We start from the raw sequence: 21,895 nt of genomic DNA, 5'->3' as shown, positions 1-21,895 counted from the left end.
CTCTCTTACTAATTTGTCTTTAACACAGAGCAGTGACTCACAAGATAAATGTGTAATAACCCTGGCAATCCTAATGATGTTGTTTTTTGAAGTACAAAACTTTCTTCAATGGGCTTTGGGGTGCAAATGATCATGCTGAACAAATTCTGCCTAGCAACAGCTTGTGCAAATGAGATGACCACGAGGAAAATTGAGGACTGATGCTTCTAGACAGTCAGTCACCGTCACTGCCCATGCAACCCTGAACACCCATCCTGGATCATGGCCCGGACGAGATGGTGGAGGAGGCCAGGGGCGGAACCGGCGGGGAGCCAATAAGGTACATCTCGGTCAGACGAGTCATCTAAATTGCATCTGTGAGACAGTGACTGTAACTTCGCTTTCAGGTGTGGTAAGTAATACAGTATAATGAATCTCAAAGGATTTATAGTATGTGGTATTTATGAGCACCTCAATACAATATGATCACATTATTTTACCAACATTAATAATAGTGTTACAATCTAGAGACAATGCAAAAGTCGATATATCAGGGAAAAAAATCTTTTACATCACAATATCCATGCAGTTGAAGGGCATGCACATTAATGTCAGTTGGACAGATAAATCAATCAGAAGATTCAGAATCAATCCACCCAGCTATGGATGGATGGAGAGAATAAAGAAATCCCGAACCCCTTGCCTCAATGATAAAGCAGAACAATGTGATATTCTCAATTCCACTGGGTGGTGAAACCCGCCAATCCCTTTGACCTGCTCTTTGTCTGACATGATGGCGAGTTACTAAGAAATCTGACTTACCTTTGTCATCAATAGTTGGTAATTGGCTCTGAGGATCGGCGGGAGCCTTTACTGGAGTTGTGGATTCAGGGGTCTCGAATGCTCCATCAGAGTCAGAGCTCCTACAACAAACAGGAGGATACTGAGTCAAGGCTGCTATGAATCATCCTGACATCACCTTGGTAGCGAAGTAACGGTTTTGAATGGTTTACCAGTTTCCCGTATTAACCAGGGAGAATATTTTACTGACACAACCCAAATATTAGATAAGGGCCATAAATATATATACAGGTAGCTATAGACCACCACTTGAGACAAAATATCACAACTATAAAACAATCTAAAGCAAATACCATTACTGTACAGTGGTTCCTCAGCAATAGACACAGCACAAAAAAACGAGCTGTATGTTAAGCTCAATTCCCTAATGATCATCAGTGTGTGATTCAATAGGATGTTGCTCTCACATTACATCTCGTCTCACCTCTGTCTGACCAGCTCCCCTGCAGTCTTAATCATGTTGTCATGACGTGAGCTCCAGGAGAGACGCCCAAAGAGCCCAAAAGCCGGATCCAAGTCTGGACTGCCCGCTGCCCCTCCCAACAGACTGTCCCAGCCCCAGCGAGCCCACTGCAGTGGAGAAAGAGCCTGCCACGCACTCACCGCCATAACGGCCAGCAGCTACAATGCTAGTGTCTGAGACACAGGTAGACACCCACTGTCTTTTCCGAGACAAGTCTCCTCCCTTTTCACTGCTTCCTTTTTTTCTTTTAATTCAGCTTCCTTCTTGATGCTCATCAGTCCCATTCCTTTCACATAGCATATCTTTTGTCATCTGTAGCCACCGATCAGGAGGAATTGATGTCTTCCAATCTAGATGAGACTGACTGCAGAAGATTACTGCCTGCACACAGCTTGCACTCTCTCCCTTCTATGAGCCTCCCTCTCTTCATCGACTACCCCCCTCCCTGAGAAGAATTCTCTCAAAGCTTAAAAAAGTCTGTTTTAATAAAGTCATCATAGCTACATCTGTCATATCTGGTCAAATGCTTGACTTTAACCATGTGACAGTGACTACATCTTCAGAGCACACACACATACAGAATACAAGAGACTTGAGCATTCAAGTTGAAGCCATTCATCAATTAAATGACATAAGAATCTGGCAACACATGTCAGAGTGAATTCAACACCCCGCACTTCTTACTAGACAAGTACAGTATATATAGTATATAGTATATATAGTATATATATATATATATAATCTGTGGCAGACTTAGCAATTTTGGGGCATAAGGCGAACACAGCCAGGGGCCCTCTTCATATGTTCTTTTAACACAAAAAAGCAGGAAAGGCCGCCTCAAAGGCCCCTATCAATATACAACCTTGCACTACATGAATATGGAGTGAACAGAATAAGAAAGTTTCACATAAAACCAGTGTCAAAATGCCAGATATTTATTTTTGAACAAAAACAACCCAGACATCATCACAACAGATGTGTGCGTGTGTGTGTGTGAGAGATTATTTAGACATGAATACTGTGAAGCAACTAAAGTGTAGAGTGCTTCAAAATATGTACAGTATGTCTAAATAATTACCATTTCATTAATACAATCTCACACGCATTAGTCGTTGACATTTTTTCTACCGACACCGTGAAGAATCTTGAGACCTTCGACAAAGAGGCAATATATTTTTTGGCGTCCTCTCGCCGTTTGCTTCTCAAACCCGCTCTGGTAAATTCGCTTCATTATAAGTAGCTTCACACTTGGCTTCTCACAAACGCGCATTACCGCCGTCATCATGGAACAGTCCATTATAGTGTGGGGGGACAGGGGGGTAGATAACATGAATTTAGCTTTCAGTTGGCTTTCTTTTTTGTTATTTGTTTAGTATGCTAACATAATTACACATTAATATATATGGCTGCTGCTGGCAGTGGTGGCCCTGGCCCGTACTGGTTGAGGTGGGGGCAGCTGGTTGGGGGCCCCCTAACTACCTACTTTGCCTTAATGGTAGGTCCGCCCCTGTATATAATAGACGATTTATGACAAGAGGTAAAACATGTGTTCCACATGTGTTACTTGTGTTATTTTTGGTTGCACCATGAGTGAGGGAGGCGTTTGGGATGTATGGGATGTCTGGATCACGGTCTGGGATGCAATCTGATCTGTAGTATTGTATGATGCTGTGGGGCGTCTTCTATTTCATCAAATATCAGAATTCAGTACAGTTACAAGTGTACAAAGATCCAGTATCATCCAAAAGACATGATATTTGGATCCAATAGGGCTGCTTTCTAAAAAATCTGACAATGTATTTAGTGAAGCAGTGCAGTCTCCCACTGGTTGAATGATAGCAGACAAAACACGAGAGAGGAAAGGCAGAATGTCAGTAAACATTGTGCCAGGACACGGGGGAAAACCTAAGAGAGCAGCAGCCAATACTGAGAGCGGAGAAGGCCTGCCTGGAGACAGACACTCTGTGGTGGGAGGTGCTGTGTTTCAGACAGACAGATGAGACAGAGCCCCCGGCCAAATACACAACCGTAACGGCTTTCGCAGCATTGGAGGGAGAACTATTACTATAAGATTCAGAGCTGAAAATCCAATATTACCTGTCTGATTTGCCCAAGATGGAAGCTATATCATGGTTTCGAAGGGAGTGGGGATGAGCGGGATGAATGGCTGCCTGCTGCAGCTCTTCAGACTGATTACCTCGAGTGACTGATACTCAGAATCTTTCCAAACCACATCTGTCTGGACCCTGGTGGTCATTTCACAAATCCAATTTCACTCCCCCTCTATTTCCCTTATGCCCCACATTACTCTATCCATCCCTCCATCTAAACATTGTTTTCTTTATATTCCCATTACCTCTTCCCCCAGAAAGTAAGCGACTCATTGCGAGTTATCGCAAACGCTTGATTGCAGTTGTTGGTGCCAAGGGCGGCCCAACCCTTTATTAGGGCCATGTAGGTTTTGATTTTTTTCTCCCTTAATAATAAAAAGTATCATTTAAAAACTGCATTTTGTGTTCAGTTGTGTTGTCATCGACTAATACTTCAAAAGAAATCAGGAAGGGAGGTCAGGAAGGGGGGCAAACACTCTTTCACACCACTGTGTGTGTGTGTGTGTGCGTGTGTGTGTGTGTATATATCATCGCTTTCAATCAACCTTGATTTAAGTGATCAGCTGGTCAGTAAGAACACCTAAAAAGCACAGGTAACATTTTACAACAAGGGTAAACATATTACATTTACATACACTGATTTTGTGGTTTCTTAGACTTCATAATTTGCCATAAGTCAAGTTACGAGAGAGCTGCTTTCAATATACAGTTTAGTTCTAGTTACAAATGGTAGTGGTTAATAAATGATGGAGTAGCTTGAATTTGCCAAATAGTATACCTACTGCTGAAAATATATTCAAGATATTTCTTAAAAACATGTATAAACCCCTTTATAATTACTGTCCTAAAATTGAGAGCTGTGTAATAATATCATATATTATGAGGTTCGCATTGCATTGCATAGATACTGGATATAGTTATTCATTACTTGGCCTATGTTAGGCCTATAATGACCAGCAGAGGGAGCTGTTGTGTTTTTATTTGTCTTAAATGAGGTGTCTGTGTAAGCATGACGTCATGAGACTGTACTTTATGGGAAACAGCCTATTTTGTTTTTCAAGGGAGGATTAATGTTCTTTACAGGTGTCATGGACTACACTGATGCTAAAAAACAAGAATCCCCTAGATTTCAAGGTTTAAGAATGAGATAATCTCATGACCTATCTAGATTAATCTGACATACTGAGAGCAGGCAGATGGTACACTGAAAACAATGGTGAGATCTTTTCAATAATAAGATCGGATACAAGATGCATTTAAATCAAATCATCTTCATTAACTGGTTGCTTTTTGTACGTACATAGAGGAGCAATGGAGCATAGTAAAGCAAATTGTGACATGTACACCAACAGGAAAATTCACAACAAGAGCTGATTTTTTTTTACTGAAGCTCACCTGCATATTAACCATTCATTCCTACATTACGCATAACATCTCCTATGTCACGCTCCTCACTCTTTCTGCACAGGTCCTTGCTCCCCAGTGCAGCTGTGTGTCTGAGCTATAAATAACACAAAGTGGAGCACTCTTGGTCTGTCTCTAACTCTCTCATCCAGTCATATAGCTGCACACGGTGCTCCACTTCAACACTGGCTCCTGCTCCCAGCATGACAATGGTGTCCTCCTTAACACAGAGCACATCACTCCACCAGCTTAAACTCATTGACTCCATCTGGCTTCCATTGTCAACGGCATAAATACTTAGCACTTGCACGTGCCTGCGCATGAGCGTGCACATGTGCTCACATCCCTTTCATTGTTTACATCACAAAAGCAAAACGACTACAAAGATCACATGCTCAAATGGCTACAGTGGGATGCTACACTGCAAGCCATGGTAAGATCAGAAGGAAAAAAATGGGACAATGGGACATTATTCATTTGCAAAAAAACAATAAGATTACTCATAGGGAATGGCTGTGTGCAAAAAAGCACCACCGTGCTGATTATTTCTGCATGGAAGGCTGATTCAACGCCATAAATAAAATATACACATGACAGCAGAGCGCAAGCAGCTATTTCCCTGTTCTTAATCTGTTATGTATATACTTCATTTAATTTCATTTGCTACAAGAAAGCATTTGATTTGACACTCACATGTGTTCTTGAGTCAGACAGGAGGTCTGTCCTTGTTCCAAGGATTCGTTGGCTCCCATTCTCAGCTAACTCTGCTGCCCCCCACCTGCACTCCAGCTACCGTCCACATCCACCTGCTCCCTTTTAAAACTCCTTTTTCTTTTGGCTGTTATCCTGTGCCAGAGAACGCGAGGGCGAGCTTCTAACGCTGCACTGCAGAGAATAACCACGTCCTTGCATCAAATCAGCGGGTGATTAGATGCTCATCACTTTATGCATAGCATCCCTGTGGATGTGGATAGTCCTCTTTTTCCGTGTGCTTCATCTGGAGAGTGATGCTGAGGCATTGAGGCAAAATGAACAAGGATAGATCATCCAAAAGGACGCCGCAATAATCCTGTGTTCCTGTCGTCTTGCAAGTGTGTATGAGGTGCCTCCTCTCTGTTTGGATATGGCTGAACTGTGATGCTGCACACCCTGCCTCCTCCCCCATTCAAACGTTCCCCCTCAGCGCCAGCCGCCTGTGTCTTTAAAAAGACAAGCAGCAGTTTCTAGACGGCTACCACAACCATGCGAGGGGGTCAAACAATAGAACCCCTAACATTAAGACACAATATCCTCCTTCCGCAATTCTACACAATTCCTACCTCTTGTCTTTCTCCTATCTGGATCCACCTTTATTATCTAGGAGCTGCATGGAAACATGCCTTTTATGCCCCTTTTTCAGACAATGGAAGCTTCCAGCACTCAGTGTTACCAACCACAGTGATGGTGGATGTAAACAAAAGAATAGTAGTGATGCGTCATTCAACTCTGACCCCATTATCCCCTTCGACATCTACTCCCCTCCCTTCTGTCACAAACTTAATAATATCATGTACATAAGATCAAAATCTATTTTGTTTTATGATGTTTTAAGCATCCACATTGACACAGCCGTGAGTAGCAATCGTCTGGTGAGGTCTGTATTTTATTAGAAGACAGAGAAATTAGTGCATATGAGTATAGCAGAACCTCTAAAGTGGGATCGTGTTGAGGTTGTACAATTCGGAATTCACACAATATTTTTAGGAACTACAGTACGCTGTTAAAATATTCTAAAAAGAACTACAGTAAACTGTTAAAACGTTCTAAACAGGCAGGAAGAGAGTTCACACTGTGCATTGGGTTCAGCACCTTGGCACGTTTGTTCTATAGAACAAAGGCATGAATAAAGTGAGCCCTTTTGTGAGTCACAGAGTCTTTATGTCTCGGTGGGTGGAGGCAGGGCAGCAAGTATACACACACAGAGTGCAGAAGAGTGTAACGTTTTGAAATGAGTAGATTGCAATATATTGCCATATATTTTTTTAGGGCTGTCAAAAATAGCGCGTAACTAATTTATTTAATTAATTACACTTCATTTTTGAGCGCAATTAACGCATACACATCCTGCCAAGCCACGGCTCTCTGTCACGACGACAGACGGCGGCACAGTGTAGCTCCCCACAGAGTCACACAGAGTCTCTGACGCTCTTTTATAACTTTATTCTGACCTGAACGCATCAACAGCTGTGCAATTCCAACACCATATATGTATCTACAACTCCAAACAAACATATCTCTAGTCCATTCGTCATTGCAACAACACTTCCTCATTTTCACTAGACAGACCGTGAGATGCATTCAAGGACACTCGGAAACAAGAAGGTCGCTATTATGTGAAGAGAATGCAAAGACAAACAGTAAGTGGATATTCTTACCACTCACTTTGTAACTATTCATGTAGAATTACAAATGCTGTATTTAAGTATTCTCAGAAATCCCACAATTCACGCAATTTGGGCACCATTTACAGTATGCACTGGCACAGTTTAAAAAAGAGGGATTCCGCACCGGCATTAGATAACATCTGTGTGTGACATTACGAACATACACAGGAAGTTATGTTTTGCTTTTTCTTCGGCTTTTTTTCTGGCTTTATGTAACACTGTGAAAGTGCTCTATTGTTTTCCCAATTCACAGTCTTTTTACATTCAAACTATCTTTGCATTACACCTGCATTCTTTATCCCTTATTACTTACAGTATATATAGTACATGTGCTGTATGTACATGTTAAGTTATAATTAAAGGTTAATTATGGAAAGAGTTTGACTCTTGAGCAAATTATTTCCATTATTTATTCTTTTTTTTATCGTGGTAAAAAAAAAAATGTTAAAAATTCCAATGAATGTGCATTTGGGTGGCAGTGTAATTTACTGACAACCACACCAACATTTGAGTGGCATTAGGAGGACCGTTATTGATATTGTGGACATCCAATTTGTCATTTTTTAGACATCTGCTCTAGAATGAGTCCTATGGGGTGAAATAGGAGCAGGAAGAAGTCCCACAAAGTTCCTATTGATTGTCTGAAGAGCAATGAGGAAGGAGGAACCTCTGAAATATGAGGAAGAGCTTATTGTTCACTCATGGGAAAATCTGTGAATGAGGGCTTACTATAATAGACAATACAGCCTGAAGCAATTGAAATCGTAGTAGAGATAAATACTTGTGACAACTGAAAGAAATGGAAAACTGGTCAACCAAGACATGCAGCGTTCTTCATCCAATGGCAGATTTGTTTTAAAAAGATGGGGGTTGCATGTAAACCATCCATTAATGGATGTTCCCAGGGAATATTAATGTGATTCTGCTCTCAAATGGGCCAAATGGTTGCTTTTTAACAGCCAGAGGGGAAAAGTAAAATGCAGCCCAGTCACATGGTCCTCTACTAACGGAAAAATATTGATTGGTACTGCCAGATCCATGTTCATAGCATGCAACAATGCATGTACTGCATGTATGATACTTTATACGTAAATGACTCCGTCTATATCATCTTGAGCCTTGCACATTAGTCTGATACGCAAATTGGAAGAAGAGATAAAAATTTAAATGCACTTAGGCAGTGAAAAATACACCAATGGCAGCGTTTTCCTGAAAGATTTATGACAGGCCCCAAGTAGAATCAAGGTCACTACCAGAAGCACAAAGAGGCTGAGTACTGCGTGTGATTGTAACAGAAATGCTTCTCAGTATGTAATGAAAGGGGTGACTAAACCTAACCTCTGCAGAATGTATGTATTTTAAATTAGATTTTCTTGCATTTGAAATAATGCAATTTCTAGTCTTGGTAAATATATTAATCACAAATAGTTACTGGAGACTTCAAAATAACCCACATGCCAAGCTACCATGAGGAGAGACTCTTTCAGCAGCATTTTACAAGTGTTCACTAACTAGGGAAAAGAGCAAATTCATGCATGAAACTATACCACTACTACACATCATTGACCACAGAATAGCTCTAAAAAAACACCATATCTCAAGAGAACTCATAATGAGGTCACAGCAAAAACAGGACAAACTACAGTGAAATATAAACACAAATCAGCTGCTCTGTAAATAAAATACAAAGATGCATTCAGGGAATTTTTTATATCTGTATAACTGGGTGCTGAACTGCCACCAAAAAAAAAGCCAAGACCTCTTTCATGCATCCCATTAGCAATATGGCTTTGTTTTCACAGCAAATGACAAAAACTAGCAGTTAGTGGAGAAATAATTTAGCAGTAAATGTCAATATATTGTATTGTGCCGAGCCTGTTGTATAAAATATTTTTTTCTGAATTGTTCAGCGTTTAAGTGAGAATCTATTGTACACTATTATGATTACTGGACTGTGTGCAAGACGCCATCTGCTGGGGATATGTAACACTGCACTTTGTAGTGGCCAAGTCATTCTTTGTTTGTTAAATAGCAGCCTTTATTCCACATAAGACATGAGAGAGTGCTTGTAAAGCGTACCAATTTGACAGTGACGATAGCTTAGTCCAAATGATTAAATATTGGACAAAACACAGAAAAGCCTTACCTAAAATGAGCATGGCAAGTGTTGCTCAACACTTCTAAAGTAGATTAGTGTGCCAGATGTCCATTTAATGGCTTAATTTGTCCTGGTTGCAATTGGGCGGATAAGGGTATGGGCAATTTTCATCAAGCAGGCTAAAAGGACTAGTGTCAGATAAATAGGCACGTTGATTTGAGAGAAGAGGCATGAACACTGCTTAGATCCCATGGCATGACACAAACAAATGCTGTTTCTCTCACACCGAGAATAGCGATGAAAATTAGGCAAAGGACAGTTTCAGGAAGAACTCATACCTTAGAAGGAGGTGGCAAAGAGGTCCAGGGGTTGAGCCATGGTCCTCCTGCTGTGGAATAGAGGGGGGAGAGGGGGAAGCGGGAAGAGGAGGAAAGTGGGGAGATGCAGGTGGTGTCTTCTCCGGGGATGCAGGTGGAGAAGTGGAGAGGTCAGGAAGGGGAGCAGGCAGGGGATGAGGTCTAGGTGAAGTTAGGGGAAAGACAGCGCTCCTCTCTTTGTGTTCAGTGAGGGGGGGCCTGCAGGGTGAGGGTGACACAGAACATCAACAGACATCTCCTCTACAAGACTTATCCGACAACAGTTCTCTGCTCTGTGACGTCACCTAAAGCTAATATTGACTTGATGAATGACAAGCTTGCTCCCACCATCCCAAGTGGCTTTGGATTAGAACGGCATGCAGCTGGAACTCTTCTTCTTACATCTTCATAGTCAATGCTTCCCTGTGAAGTTTAAATGCTTGGACGGCCAGCCTGCTCGAGGGTGTCGGACTCATTCGTCATTCGCCACCTGGGGGAGTGGATTTGGCCCTGATCCAGGTTCATCTTATCAGGAGTGATGCGTTCTAATCTGACAGGCAATGAGACGGACGCCTATGCAGCTGCTACCACTTGGGACATGCCTCCTGCTCAGCTCTAAAAATATGCCCAGAGTCTGCAGAACTAACGTTTCGAGTAACAGAACATCATCTGAGCCCCCAACTAGTCAATAAAATCTGTATTTTACATGAAATTACTGGCGCTGTACAGAATTGTGTTCGTTTGACTGACCACACTGCAATCAGCAGCAGTTTCTGCAATCAGCGGTGTTTGTTTGGTTGAGAACGTGGCAATATAAGGCGACGAATGATTTATTTTCTTAATTTCCTTATTTCATTTTTATTTATTACATTACATTGACGTAAATAAAGAGATGGAAACAAATATTATATATCAAATCATAAAACAAATCAGGGGTGCACCATAAGTATCGGACAGATATTGTTTGTCTTTAAGATTAGATGGATAAGTTTGCAGGCTACTTGCTGGTTCATTGAGAATGAATTCCCTTGTAATCAATCCCGGGACAAGTGAACTGTTCTACGGTGACTTAAAACAAGGAAAAGAGAAACTATTTCCTCTCTTTGAATTGTTATCCACATTTGCACCAAAGTTCAAAACAATAATGCTTGTAACTATTCCTACCACTATTCCTACAATTATATATCTTAATTTTTATTTGGCCTCCTTCTCATTATGAACCCTTTCATTATAAAAGCCACATGCTGCATGTCATCCCTGGCCAACACAGCAAATGCATGCTGGAAATAGAATGAAAGTCATAACAAAATGTCATCCAATACACTTGTGGCACCAAAGTCAGACAAAAACAATGCAGGTATACAAAACCAGGTTGGGAAGACGTCTGTTTGTTTCAGTGTACGTAACGTCAACTGATAGTGTTAGTAGGTTAACAGCTGGCCACTTCTGACTCGGCCCTGATTCAGCGGAACAAATGAAACAACGAAGAACATGTGCTCCTTTTCAGTGACACACTGTAAACATAGTTGAGGTCTTCTTTACACCTGGAGCCTGTCAGACCTCCGTTGGCAAAGTTGATTGCCGGAAAGCTCACGAAAAACAGATTTCTTAACTCTTAACTAGTCTGTCAGGCATAAATTCAAAACATGCACATTATTATCAATCCTGTAATTCGGGGAGATTAAAACATGATCTAGAGCAGGGGCAGCATCAAACTTGTTTTGAGTGTGGAACACATGGTTGCCCTCAGAGTGCTGTCTGTAACTGTGAAACCATATACAGTAAATGTATGATTGTCTCATGATAATATTACACATTTATTTACATTATTTACTTACATTATTTGTTTACTTACATTGAAATCAGAAGTTAGGGTGCCAAGCAGATATTTGTGTATACAACTATTGTATGATTCTGTTAAATGGGGTTTGACAACACAAAAACAAGAAGCTCCAATTGCAAATGTTCTGTCGAAATTGACAGAACAAATACATTTTTCAAGAAAGATTATGCGTCTTTTGGATCATTTAAATTATTTTTAATTTAAAATATATGTAAATATATAACAATTAACTAAAATCCTAATAATTAATACACATAAAATGATAACATAATTTTTAAAAATATTTTTTAAAAAGTGTATTTTGACGTGCGTAATTTCCAGGCTTTCGCGGGCCACATCAAACGATATGGCGGGCCAAATCTGGCCCCCAGGCTTGAGTTGGAAATGTGATCTGGAGCCTCGAGGTTTTTGCCGAGTTGAATAAATTACAGCCATGAGATTATCCACTTCACTTGTGCCGGCTGAAGCATGTGCACCTACAATTGCCATGACAACCGGTCTATTTACAGTTCCATGTGGGTTCTAGCCCTGCCTGCTTTTCACTAAACACACTGATGTGTTTTTAACATAGAACACATCACAGTTTGTGCCATAAACCTCCAAAGTTAGTGGCAGGATGCTGAAAGGAAGCTGGATCGTTAGAAAATGCAGCAAGTTGAGGAGATATGTTGGCAATTACCAGTTATTTGCCATTTCAAGCAAGGTAAGGAGGGTAAAGCATGTTGTAAACGTGTGTCTAATTTCTACTCTTTATCGCCTTCTGTCACCCCATCTCTACTTGTCCCACCCTTCCATCCATCTGGTGAGGTCAGCAGAGTGTAAGAGTTACCTCCAGACCATCTGTTATGTCCACCTGGAGGTACTTAAACAAGGACAATATACACATACACACAACTTTCAAACCAACTCACCCTAACTTGCGCGGTGAAGGTATCTTAACTTTAGGGCTATCTAAGTGATGGAAAAGCTTCTGTAGAATTCCTGCTGCAAATCCAAAACACCAAAGGCACTTCGCAAAGTGTGTCCCAGTCTCCCCTCGCCACTCTCTCACCGAGGCAGTCATGCACGCTCAGCACATAGCACATGCTCAAGTGTTTGTCTCAACTCTGGCTTTTGTTCAACTGTCTGCTCTGTGCAAATGACTTCGAAGTACGAGAGGGCAGGCTGAGGCTGTACAGGCTGGGGAGGACATGCCTGCTAAGGGCGGGGTAAACACTCACAGCGGGTACTGTGAATTAGGGCGGTGGGGGTCACTTTCTTTCTACTATGTGATTCAGTAGTAAAATTATTACAACTTGACAACATACACTGGGATGTCACATTTTTCACTATGCGAGTTACTTAAATAAATAAAATAAAATAAATAAATAAAATAAAAACTTGTGTTTTATAGGATAGATGCGCATAGCTGGAAATGCGGTCACTTTCGTGAGGCGCAAACTTTTGAAAAATGATCTCAAAGGCTCTCATTGTCATCGTTTGATACAAAAAACACTCCCTGTTGCTATTTTTTCCACCGCTGCAACCGAACAATAACAACTTGTCGCAATGTTTCACTGATAAATAATTTGCCATTTTCATCACTCTGTAGGTAAAAAATTGGCAAGATGGCAGCGATGCTTGATTGGCTACAAAAGTACAAACACACCTAATGCACATATTTGACATTTTGGCGAGCGACAGGTCTCCTGTAGGCGACCTGTTGGAGATCGCTTGCTACAGTACACTTCCTAACACTGTATAGGTGGCTGTCTTAGCCCCTGTCGATGGTGGTAATGTGTGTTACCTGTTGCCAACTATCATGAAGATGGAATGCCAAGTGTGCCATGAAAAAAAAAAGTCACATTTGAATTATCCTAACTTTTCCTAACGCTAATGCTAATAACAACGCTTGTTTACCTTATTATGTTTGCCTTTAACTATGCCTAAAACTCCAAGAAAAAGCTTGCAGCTTGTCATTCAAGGATAGTGGATGTGCAATTAAGTGATTTTTTTTGCCTAGCAACAAGTGGCCAGAAAAACATTTGATTAACCAAAGCAGTTCTATGTATCATTCCTGCATCGTTCATGATTTGAATTTTTTATTTTTATGAATTTGTATTTTATCTATAAAATTCCCTTTGAAAGAAAAATTTGACTTTTTAAAAAAAACATACCAGATACTAAGACAGAGTATACCGGTAATAGTTTTCCTTTTAAGTAGCCTACCCAGTGCCCAAAATTTAAGTCACATAATGACGATAAGTGCAGCCTAATCTATCGGTCATACCTAACTTGCTAACCTAATATTTATGTCCCCGCCAGCAGCAGAGACAAGACAAGTGTGCTGTGACTGACAGGCAACAAGTGCTACTCTGGCATGTCACATGGCTGCTGTTATCAGAGTAGTGAGGCAAGACTCACTCAAATAAAAGCAAGCGAGAAGAACAGTTGGGATGGTGATACACATAATTCATCATCACCACATTATTTAGGCTGAGAAAGAGCTGTTTAAACATGCATAAATTAAACAACCAGCATAGAAATATCTTTTTGAATAACCTTTATTCTAATCCTAGGTGATGTGCTGTCTTTAAATGCTGTGCAAACATGATCCACAAAATGAGGCATATAAAGTAACAATGCATGCCTCAATGATGGTTTAAGGCCATGCACCGGAGGGATTACCAAATTCCATTTAGAAGGCCATGTGTGACAAGCAAGGCAACATGTGCAAAAAAAAATGTCCCCTGGAATCTACCTTTTAAACTATCAGGCCTTCAAACATGAAGAAAATATGTAAATGAATAAAATATATAAATCCTTATTTAGAGCAAATTGCCACTTGTTCGTATCCCTTTAAATGTAACTGGTTCCTTAGTGAGAGTTTACAAAAATGTGACTTTGCCTCCCCTTGTGTAAAAGCCTGATTGGGAAGCATGGCTCTACTGTTTATTCTCAGTTAAAATAGGTGTTAAGAACAAATGACACTGACAAGAACAAATGATCCATCAGGTATGTTTTGTAGTAAAACTACTGCTACTACGAAAGAAAGCTGTTTGTTGTTGCTATGAGTCTGAAATATTGCAGTTTTAAACAATTTTAGAGTGGGTAGAGATGTTGCTTGGTTTGCTGCAGACACTTACCCACTTTCCTGCAGCACCTCACTAGGCTCTTGGGCTGTTCCTGCGGTTTCCTCAGTTGGGTTTTCTTCAGATTTCTCCTCAGGATGGTCAGTGCTTGTCTTCTCTGGCTCTAGATGCTCTGTTGCCCTCGGAATTACATCTGACACCGCTTTCGTTGTGGGTTCAGAGAACTCAACTTTATTCTGCGTGAAATCTACAAGCTTATCTTGGATTGTTGCTGGTTCTTCAGGCTCAGCTTGATGCACAGCAATCACCGGACTTCTTTTTGGAACTGGATGCTCTTCAAAGGACTCCTCTGTTTTTTCTCCTGTCTCCTGTGTCTGTTCATTAAGTTCTTGAAGTTCTGCAAGATCCACTTCAGGTTGTAGCGTTGTGATAGCGGTATGCTCCTTTGTGATCTCCTCTAGTCCCAGAGGAGCAGCTACCTCCTCAGTAAGAGTGACAAACTCTCGAGGAGACTCCAGAGATGGGAGGGGTCTGAGAAAACAATACAAGAAAAGAAGGGGGGTTGGGAGAATAGTTTAGTTTTGCACCACATGTAAATGGAATGACTGACAAATGACAAACATGTGTGTTTGTCAAGGTACAGCAGACTGGGGCGTCTGTTTTTAGTGTTTTACACAAGTGCTGTATGTAAAAGTGTGTGTGTTGCATGGAGTGGGGGGGGGAAAAGCCCCATTCTAGTCGTGGAGCGATGTCACAGCTGATGTCATCCTTTCCAAATAAAGGGCTGCATTACTTCCATCAGGCCTCAACATCTGACCCAAGCTCCACTGCTCCCGTCAACACAAAGTGCAGCAGTGTGCTTACCTCCTCATTCATATTCATTGTCAGCCTCTTCTCTTCAACAACACGCTAAACAAGTGTTCAACACGGTGTCACTGGAGGGCTACGTACAAGTACAGCCACACAAATAACTTTATAAAGACCATGATCATTGTGAAGACATTTGCTGTTTTTTTGTTTTGTCCAGTGGTGCCTTATCGTCAAACAATTAAAGGCTGTTCAATGCAGCCACACACTAATCATTTCATTAGGTACACACTGCACATGCTGTCTTTAATATCAAAATGCTTTACAAAGACAATAATGGTCATCTCAGATGAACACAGAGTTATTCAGCAATATGTGTGTTGTGGTTGCTGCATCATATATAGCGCTGTTTCTACAGTTTATATTTGTCAATATACTGTAGTGTCTGTACTGTACTGCTAAATAAGGTAACTAAAATGCAATGTTGTGAAATGAACAGCTCTCTGATGGAAAACTGAGCATATTTCTCTTTGTAAAAGCAGAGGTTTTTCATATACTGTAGCATTTGTGCTGGATCTCATTAGACTGTGCAATTACACCTAATATTGTGAGCACTGAGTCAATAGTCTCAGTTTGCTGTATGATTATCTTGAGTAGATGATATTTAAAGATGTGCTACATGTCAAAATGGCTTGAATGAAATGCATATAATAGCTACAAAGCAAGTGTTTTCCAAGTGTGGCACAGTGAGCCTCCTCTCACAGAACATAATACGATGAGCGCGTATCCTGCTCCCTGAAAGACTAAGACTTTCTGGAGCATATTTTGTGGCTTTTTAAGCTCAGACAAGACTGTTTACGCTCACACCACAAGAACTAAAAATCTATTCATTTTGCCTTTCACCGTAACGCAACACAGAAATTAGCTAAGCAGGTTTTAAAAATGTTTCTACACCTCTGTAAAGTCTCCTGGCACCTTCCAAGGGAGGACAGGCCCACCCCATACTTTGAAAAAGGCTGCTACAGAGCGTTCAGTGCACGTATGTATGTGTGCATGGAAGTAATTTCTCTTCTGAAGTAAAAACACATCCCCCTCATGCGCTTGTGTTTACCTGCTTATGTCGATTCTCTCTTGTTCACTCTGAGGGTCAGAAGCTGCTTCTCTGAGAGCTTGTATCCAGTTTGTATCCGGTTCTTGTGCCGTGAGTCCAAAAGAAGAGTTCTCTGACATATGTGAAGACTCCAAGCTGCAGGCTGGGTTGTGTATCATATCATCAGCTGGTGAATTAGGCAGGGAGATGTGATCAAGACGTTTGTCAAATTGGGATAACTCTGCCTGAGAGAGTGATGTAATATCTTCTTGGCTGGGCGTATCTATGGCTGTGTTGGGTTGTGGCTGGCTGGTTGTGTCAGTTTCCATATTTTTCAAAAGAATAATGTTGCTACCAGAGGGACAAGCAGTCGTTTCGGTGATGCTTTCAGACTGGTGTGAAACCTCAATTGATCCTGGGTCTTTGTCTTTAGGAACCTCATCTTTGTCCATTGCTTGACTGTCTGTTCCTTTTATCGCCCATGTTCCCACTGCCTGGAAACCATCCATTTCTTCATCTGTAGCTGCATTGTTTCCCCCTGCAATCTCCTCTACATGAGGCCCTTTTATGGCCGTTTGTGTTACTGGACCATTTTGTGTGGCTGGGCTTTTATTGGAGCATTGCGGCTCAAGAGACTCACATATTGTATCCGGAATTTTACACTCTTCAGTTTCACTCTTGTGGGTTTTCCCAGTCTGAGCAGCACTGTGATCCTTTTCTACTGCACTGTATATTTTGTCAAGCATCTTGTCATCCTGGTTGACACTTGGACAAGAGGCGGTATGAATGCTGTGACTATCAGTACCGACGTTTGCCAAAACAGAAAACCCCAAAGGTAAAATGTCATAATCCTCTGATAAAGACTCATCGGTAACAATGCTTTCTCTAAAGGCCAAATGATTTCCCTGTAGGTCTGCAGAAGACTCTGACTGGTTGTTTTCTGGCTGACCTTTACTACCCAGACAATTCAGAAATTCACGGTCATGCATTAAATCTGTTCCTGCTCCTTCTCCTCCTAACCCACAGTTTTTATTCTTACTCACCTCTTGCTGCAAAGCTATTTCTGTTTTTTCTGAAGCGACAATAGTTCCTCCAGGAACATCAACCGTGTCAACACCTGGAATGACCTCATTCTTTTCAACGTTCTCTAGAGATACCACTTGTTCAGTGGTACACTTGCTGTCACCACTTGACAATACATTCTGCCTTTCTGATGTCTCCAAAGATCCACTGTCCTTGTCTACAAGCTCTTTTATTAAAGAAGCTGGTTGACCCTGGCTGTTCATCGTTCCTTCCTCTTCAAATGTCTCCACACAACCACATGTCAATCCATCTGTTGAATACTTGTGTCCCAAACTTTGCTCCTGTTGCTCCTGTTGATGATCCCAACTGCTCAGTTCAATATTTGAAAAATAATCCATTGATGTGTCCCTCTTTTCCTTGGGCTCATTCGTTTCCGTTAAAGTCTGGTGAATATGCTGGTTGGAAATATCATGAAGTTCATACTCTCCCGTTTCCTCTTCAGCATCTTTATCTGACTCTTTAGCGTGTTGTGTCGGCGCATTTCCTGTCTGTAGTTTGCTGCTGTCTTCTGTTTCCTTTTGATTATCAAGTTGCCCATCTTTGTCGCTGAGCGACACAGAGGTTTGGTTATCCATGTTCTGTTTCTCTTCAATACTGCACATTTCAATTGTATCACAAGTCCCACTGGAAGGCATGTCAGAGCTGAGGGGGCAGTCTGCTTTATCTTGACTCATTAAATCATTCGAGACATCATTTGCAAGTACACATTCAGCTCCATGAGGTTGTTGTCTCTCTTGTGAAATTGTAATTTTATCGTCAGATGGCAAAGAGATAATACACTCATCAGCATCCATGCTATCCGCTTGTGTCAAGCACTTTTTTCCTGCTCCATCATTATTCTCTTTGTGATCCTCTGCTGAATACGTTGAGGTATATGTTTTATTGTACAAGCTATCGTCACAGTCAGGAAGAGCAACGTCACAAACATCAACCACCTCCAGGTGACTCATCATTGGGCCTGGAGGATGCAGCATCAACAGAGGATTACTGGCACATTGCTCACAAACAGGAATTGACCGCTCAGCGGCTCCCACCTCTGATATTATTGACTTATCCTTTATTTGCTCAACAGGTGTCTCAGACTTTGAGTCCTTCCTAGATTCAATTGGATCTGCGCTAACTAGTGTATGAGACGGTAGTTTATCAAGCTCGGCCAGAGGCTGACAGCTGACGTCTCTGGGCTTTGTCTGAGGAGAAACTGAGCAGGTCAACATCCCAGTTTCAGGATTAGAATTGCAGTTCGGTTCAGTTGAGAGTTGTCTGTCAGGTGACTCAGTAAAGATATCATCAATAGGCTTACAGGGAACATCGCTGACAGCAGGCACATAACTTGAACTTTTTCTTTCACTGACCACACACACGTCACTTTTTATCCCCTCAGGCTTGTCAGGTTTGCTTGGTTCTATGCTGTCCACGCTAAGATCACACTTTTCTCTCACCTCATCTTCCTGTTTTGTTGACACCTGATCAGGACTTTCCTCTAGGTGCTCCCCGATTGACATCTCTGGGTCTAGGTGCTCTGTTGTCATGTGACTTTGCTCCGATGGCTCCTTCTTAGTTGGTTCATTGAAGGCTACTTCATTCTTGATGAGTTCTATAGGCTTCTCTGTGTTTCGTGCTGGTTCTGTTGGAGCTATGGCTTTTTCAAGAAGCCCACTATGTTCCGTATTAGTACGATTTATTTCTGTTGGTCTTAGAAGCGATTTTGAGTTGTCTTCACCTGACGGTTTTATGTCAACATTCGTGGTATCCGCTGCATCCACATGAATTTCCTTCTCTGGCTTCGGTACATCTCCTGAGCTTTGATTAGCTCCTTCATCCTTGGTTGTTGTCACCTCTGTGCAGGTTTCTGGATTCTTTAAGATGAGGTAGTCTTGGAAAATGTAGCTGGCCTCAACAACAGGTTGATGCAAACGCTCATGTACCGTCAATGGAGGCAACGAAGCACATCCTGAAGCTGGCACTGACATATTTCTCACCTCAACAGTGGCACTTTGGTCTTCTTTGACGCTGTCTGCAAAGCGAACTCTGTTACTTCCTCCACTTTTATCACATGCAGACTTACCCACACGATGACTCACACTATTGGTTTGGTTCTGAGCCTGTCCTTGAATCGTGTCTGCTTTCTTAGTTGTTTCAGTGGTGATACTTTCAGGATGCACCTGTTGATTGTTGGTGTCTGAAGTCAGTGAAGTCTCAGCGATGGCCGACTCTTCACAAGAGCATCCAGAAGTCAGCAGCTCCTTGGAATTCAGATTATGTTGGACGCTTTCTCCGCTCGCTTTATTGCTTTGTTCGCTGTGAGGTGGTAGAGGTGAAAATGCTGCAGTAAGCTCCTCCTCAGTGCACAGGCTCTCTGTGGCGGTAATGACTGTCTCGCCCCTGTACGGTGACTTCAGACATGACTCGGCAACATCGGTGGGAGGATGCATCTCTGTCTCAGCTGCCAACACCCCTCTAGCAGCCCCCTCCGGAAGGCTGAATGAACTGCGCTCTGCTACTCCTCCTCCCTCCACTCCTGCAGCACTATCATTGAGATGATCAGCACCAGCAAGTATCCCATGGGGTGAATTATTAAAATTGCTTTCAATCCAGAGTGTCTCCTTCTCTTTATCGCCCTCTTCTGCTGGAGAGATCTCTGCTTCTGCATTGCCCGCCTCTCTCTGTCCTTTTGAACAACTCTCAACCGAAGTGTGTGGCATGTTGCTGTTGCAGCTTTCCTCACTAACAGCCCTTATGTCTTCGTTTGAGAGGCCAACTGAGCCACAAACAGATGAGAGCTGAGAGGTACTATCCAGGAGTCTTTTTCTCGCTTTGTTCCCTTCCAGATCTGTCTCCGTCCGTCCTTTCCCGATGCCTGCAATGGGCTCAGTAGCTACTCCCTCCAATGAATCATAGCTCACGCTTTCTCCCTCACTTTTTATCACTTCTCGCATCGTGGGTGTTGTTAGTGGCAACGCAGCAGCCTCCACTAAAGCATCTTCAATGGCCCTCTCCGCGCAACTCTCTCCCACACGAGCATGGATAGTGGAAAATAAGCTGTCCAGTTTATGTATCTGTGCTTCAGTGGTAACATTATCCTCATGTGCTTGTGTATCTGATTCCTTATCTGGAACATCAGCTGCAGTTTGGACAAGCGTTATCTCTTGCTTATTTTGCACGTTGTTGTTTTTGCCACACTCCGCATCTGTTACATTTTGGTTATCAAACTGATTCAAGTGTGTGGGAACATTATTAGGCAGTGCTGCACATGTCATCGTGTCTGTGCATGACACCCAAAGTGCACTGTGATTCCCCGTATTTATAAGTGGGACAGCCTGTAAATCATTTTCAGCTTGTCTCAGTGTCCTGGCCTCCGCTTCAGGTTCTTTGTCCTTCCCTGCTTTTTTCTTTTTCTTGTTCTTCTTTTTGTCTCTTTTTTTTGCCCTTTTGTTGTGCACAGACTCACCCTGTGCAGACGTTGTTTGTGTGTCATCCTCAGCATAACTATTTGACCCTGCTTGTTGTTCTGAAAGCATTTCCTCAACAGCTTTATCTTCGAAATAAGGTTCACTAGACTCAGATAATTCTTGAATAGAATCATTTTTCTTTCGGTCAACCTCACTAAAGTTGATATGACACTTTTGTAAGTCTTTCGCATCTGTGTCTTCCTCCATATCCTTCCTTTTATAATCTTGTGGGCTAATTTCTTCAGAGACGGCATTAAAATCAACACTTTGATCATGTCCCTCACTAAATACAGCATCCCCAGGCATTGTTGTTTCTAAATGAGTATTTGGCCTTGTTCGATTCTGCTGATCTTCTTTTATGGTTTCTACTGTTTCAGCTTGTGGGTATTTATCCTGCTCCCCTGTTGTTTTTATTTCACTGTCTGTCTGAGGATTCTCAGTCCCAAGTATGTAGTCCCTGAAACTAAACACAACTGTATCCCTCTGCCTGTTCGCCGTCTCAGTGTTTCCATGTGTATTTTTGTTTATGAGGTTGCTATGTCCAGACTGGTCTTCAACTTGTGGTTGTGATGATGACTCATCATACTTTTTAACAGTTGCTTGCCCAGTTTTCCTATCCTCTTCGTTGGCCTTTTCAGACTCTGTGCTGATGGGCTCTTTGAGTTGAGGAATGCCCAGCAAGGCCATTTGTTCCTCACATTCCTGGAAGGCTTCCTGAAGCTCCTGGTCGAGAAGCGCGCACAGAGGGGGGATCAAGGGTTGGCCATCTGGGTGAGGTGTGGCAGTGGACTGAGGTGAGGGCGAGGCATCTGTGAGGAGCGTGTCGGAGGTTTGAGGCCTGAGACGAGGGTAGGGTG

The 21,895-nt window shown here is 42.0% G+C and overlaps 1 protein-coding gene across 12 annotated transcripts in view; it reads right to left on the bottom strand.

Moving 5' to 3' along the window:
- tacc2 (transforming, acidic coiled-coil containing protein 2) overlaps window positions 1–21,895 on the bottom strand; it is a 50,576-nt gene that overhangs the window by 15,967 nt on the left and 12,714 nt on the right. For 10 of the 12 annotated variants that reach the window (XM_054799747.1, XM_054799736.1, XM_054799741.1 and 7 more), the window contains 4 exons: window positions 16,528–21,876; window positions 14,664–15,140; window positions 9,678–9,914; window positions 802–902 (listed from right to left, as the gene is read on the bottom strand). In XM_054799747.1, coding sequence (XP_054655722.1) covers window positions 802–902; window positions 9,678–9,914; window positions 14,664–15,140; window positions 16,528–21,876 — 6,164 coding nt within the window. The remainder of the gene's footprint in view (window positions 1–801; window positions 903–9,677; window positions 9,915–14,663; window positions 15,141–16,527; window positions 21,877–21,895) is intronic. The other 2 variants (XM_054799744.1, XM_054799748.1) reach the window with 2 other exon arrangements.

The sequence above is a fragment of the Dunckerocampus dactyliophorus genome, chromosome 14 (assembly GCF_027744805.1).
Source record: "Dunckerocampus dactyliophorus isolate RoL2022-P2 chromosome 14, RoL_Ddac_1.1, whole genome shotgun sequence".
NCBI classification, from domain to species: domain Eukaryota; kingdom Metazoa; phylum Chordata; class Actinopteri; order Syngnathiformes; family Syngnathidae; genus Dunckerocampus; species Dunckerocampus dactyliophorus.
The sequence above is the reverse complement of the archived record's forward strand: the minus strand, read 5'-3'. Positions and strand labels throughout refer to the sequence as shown.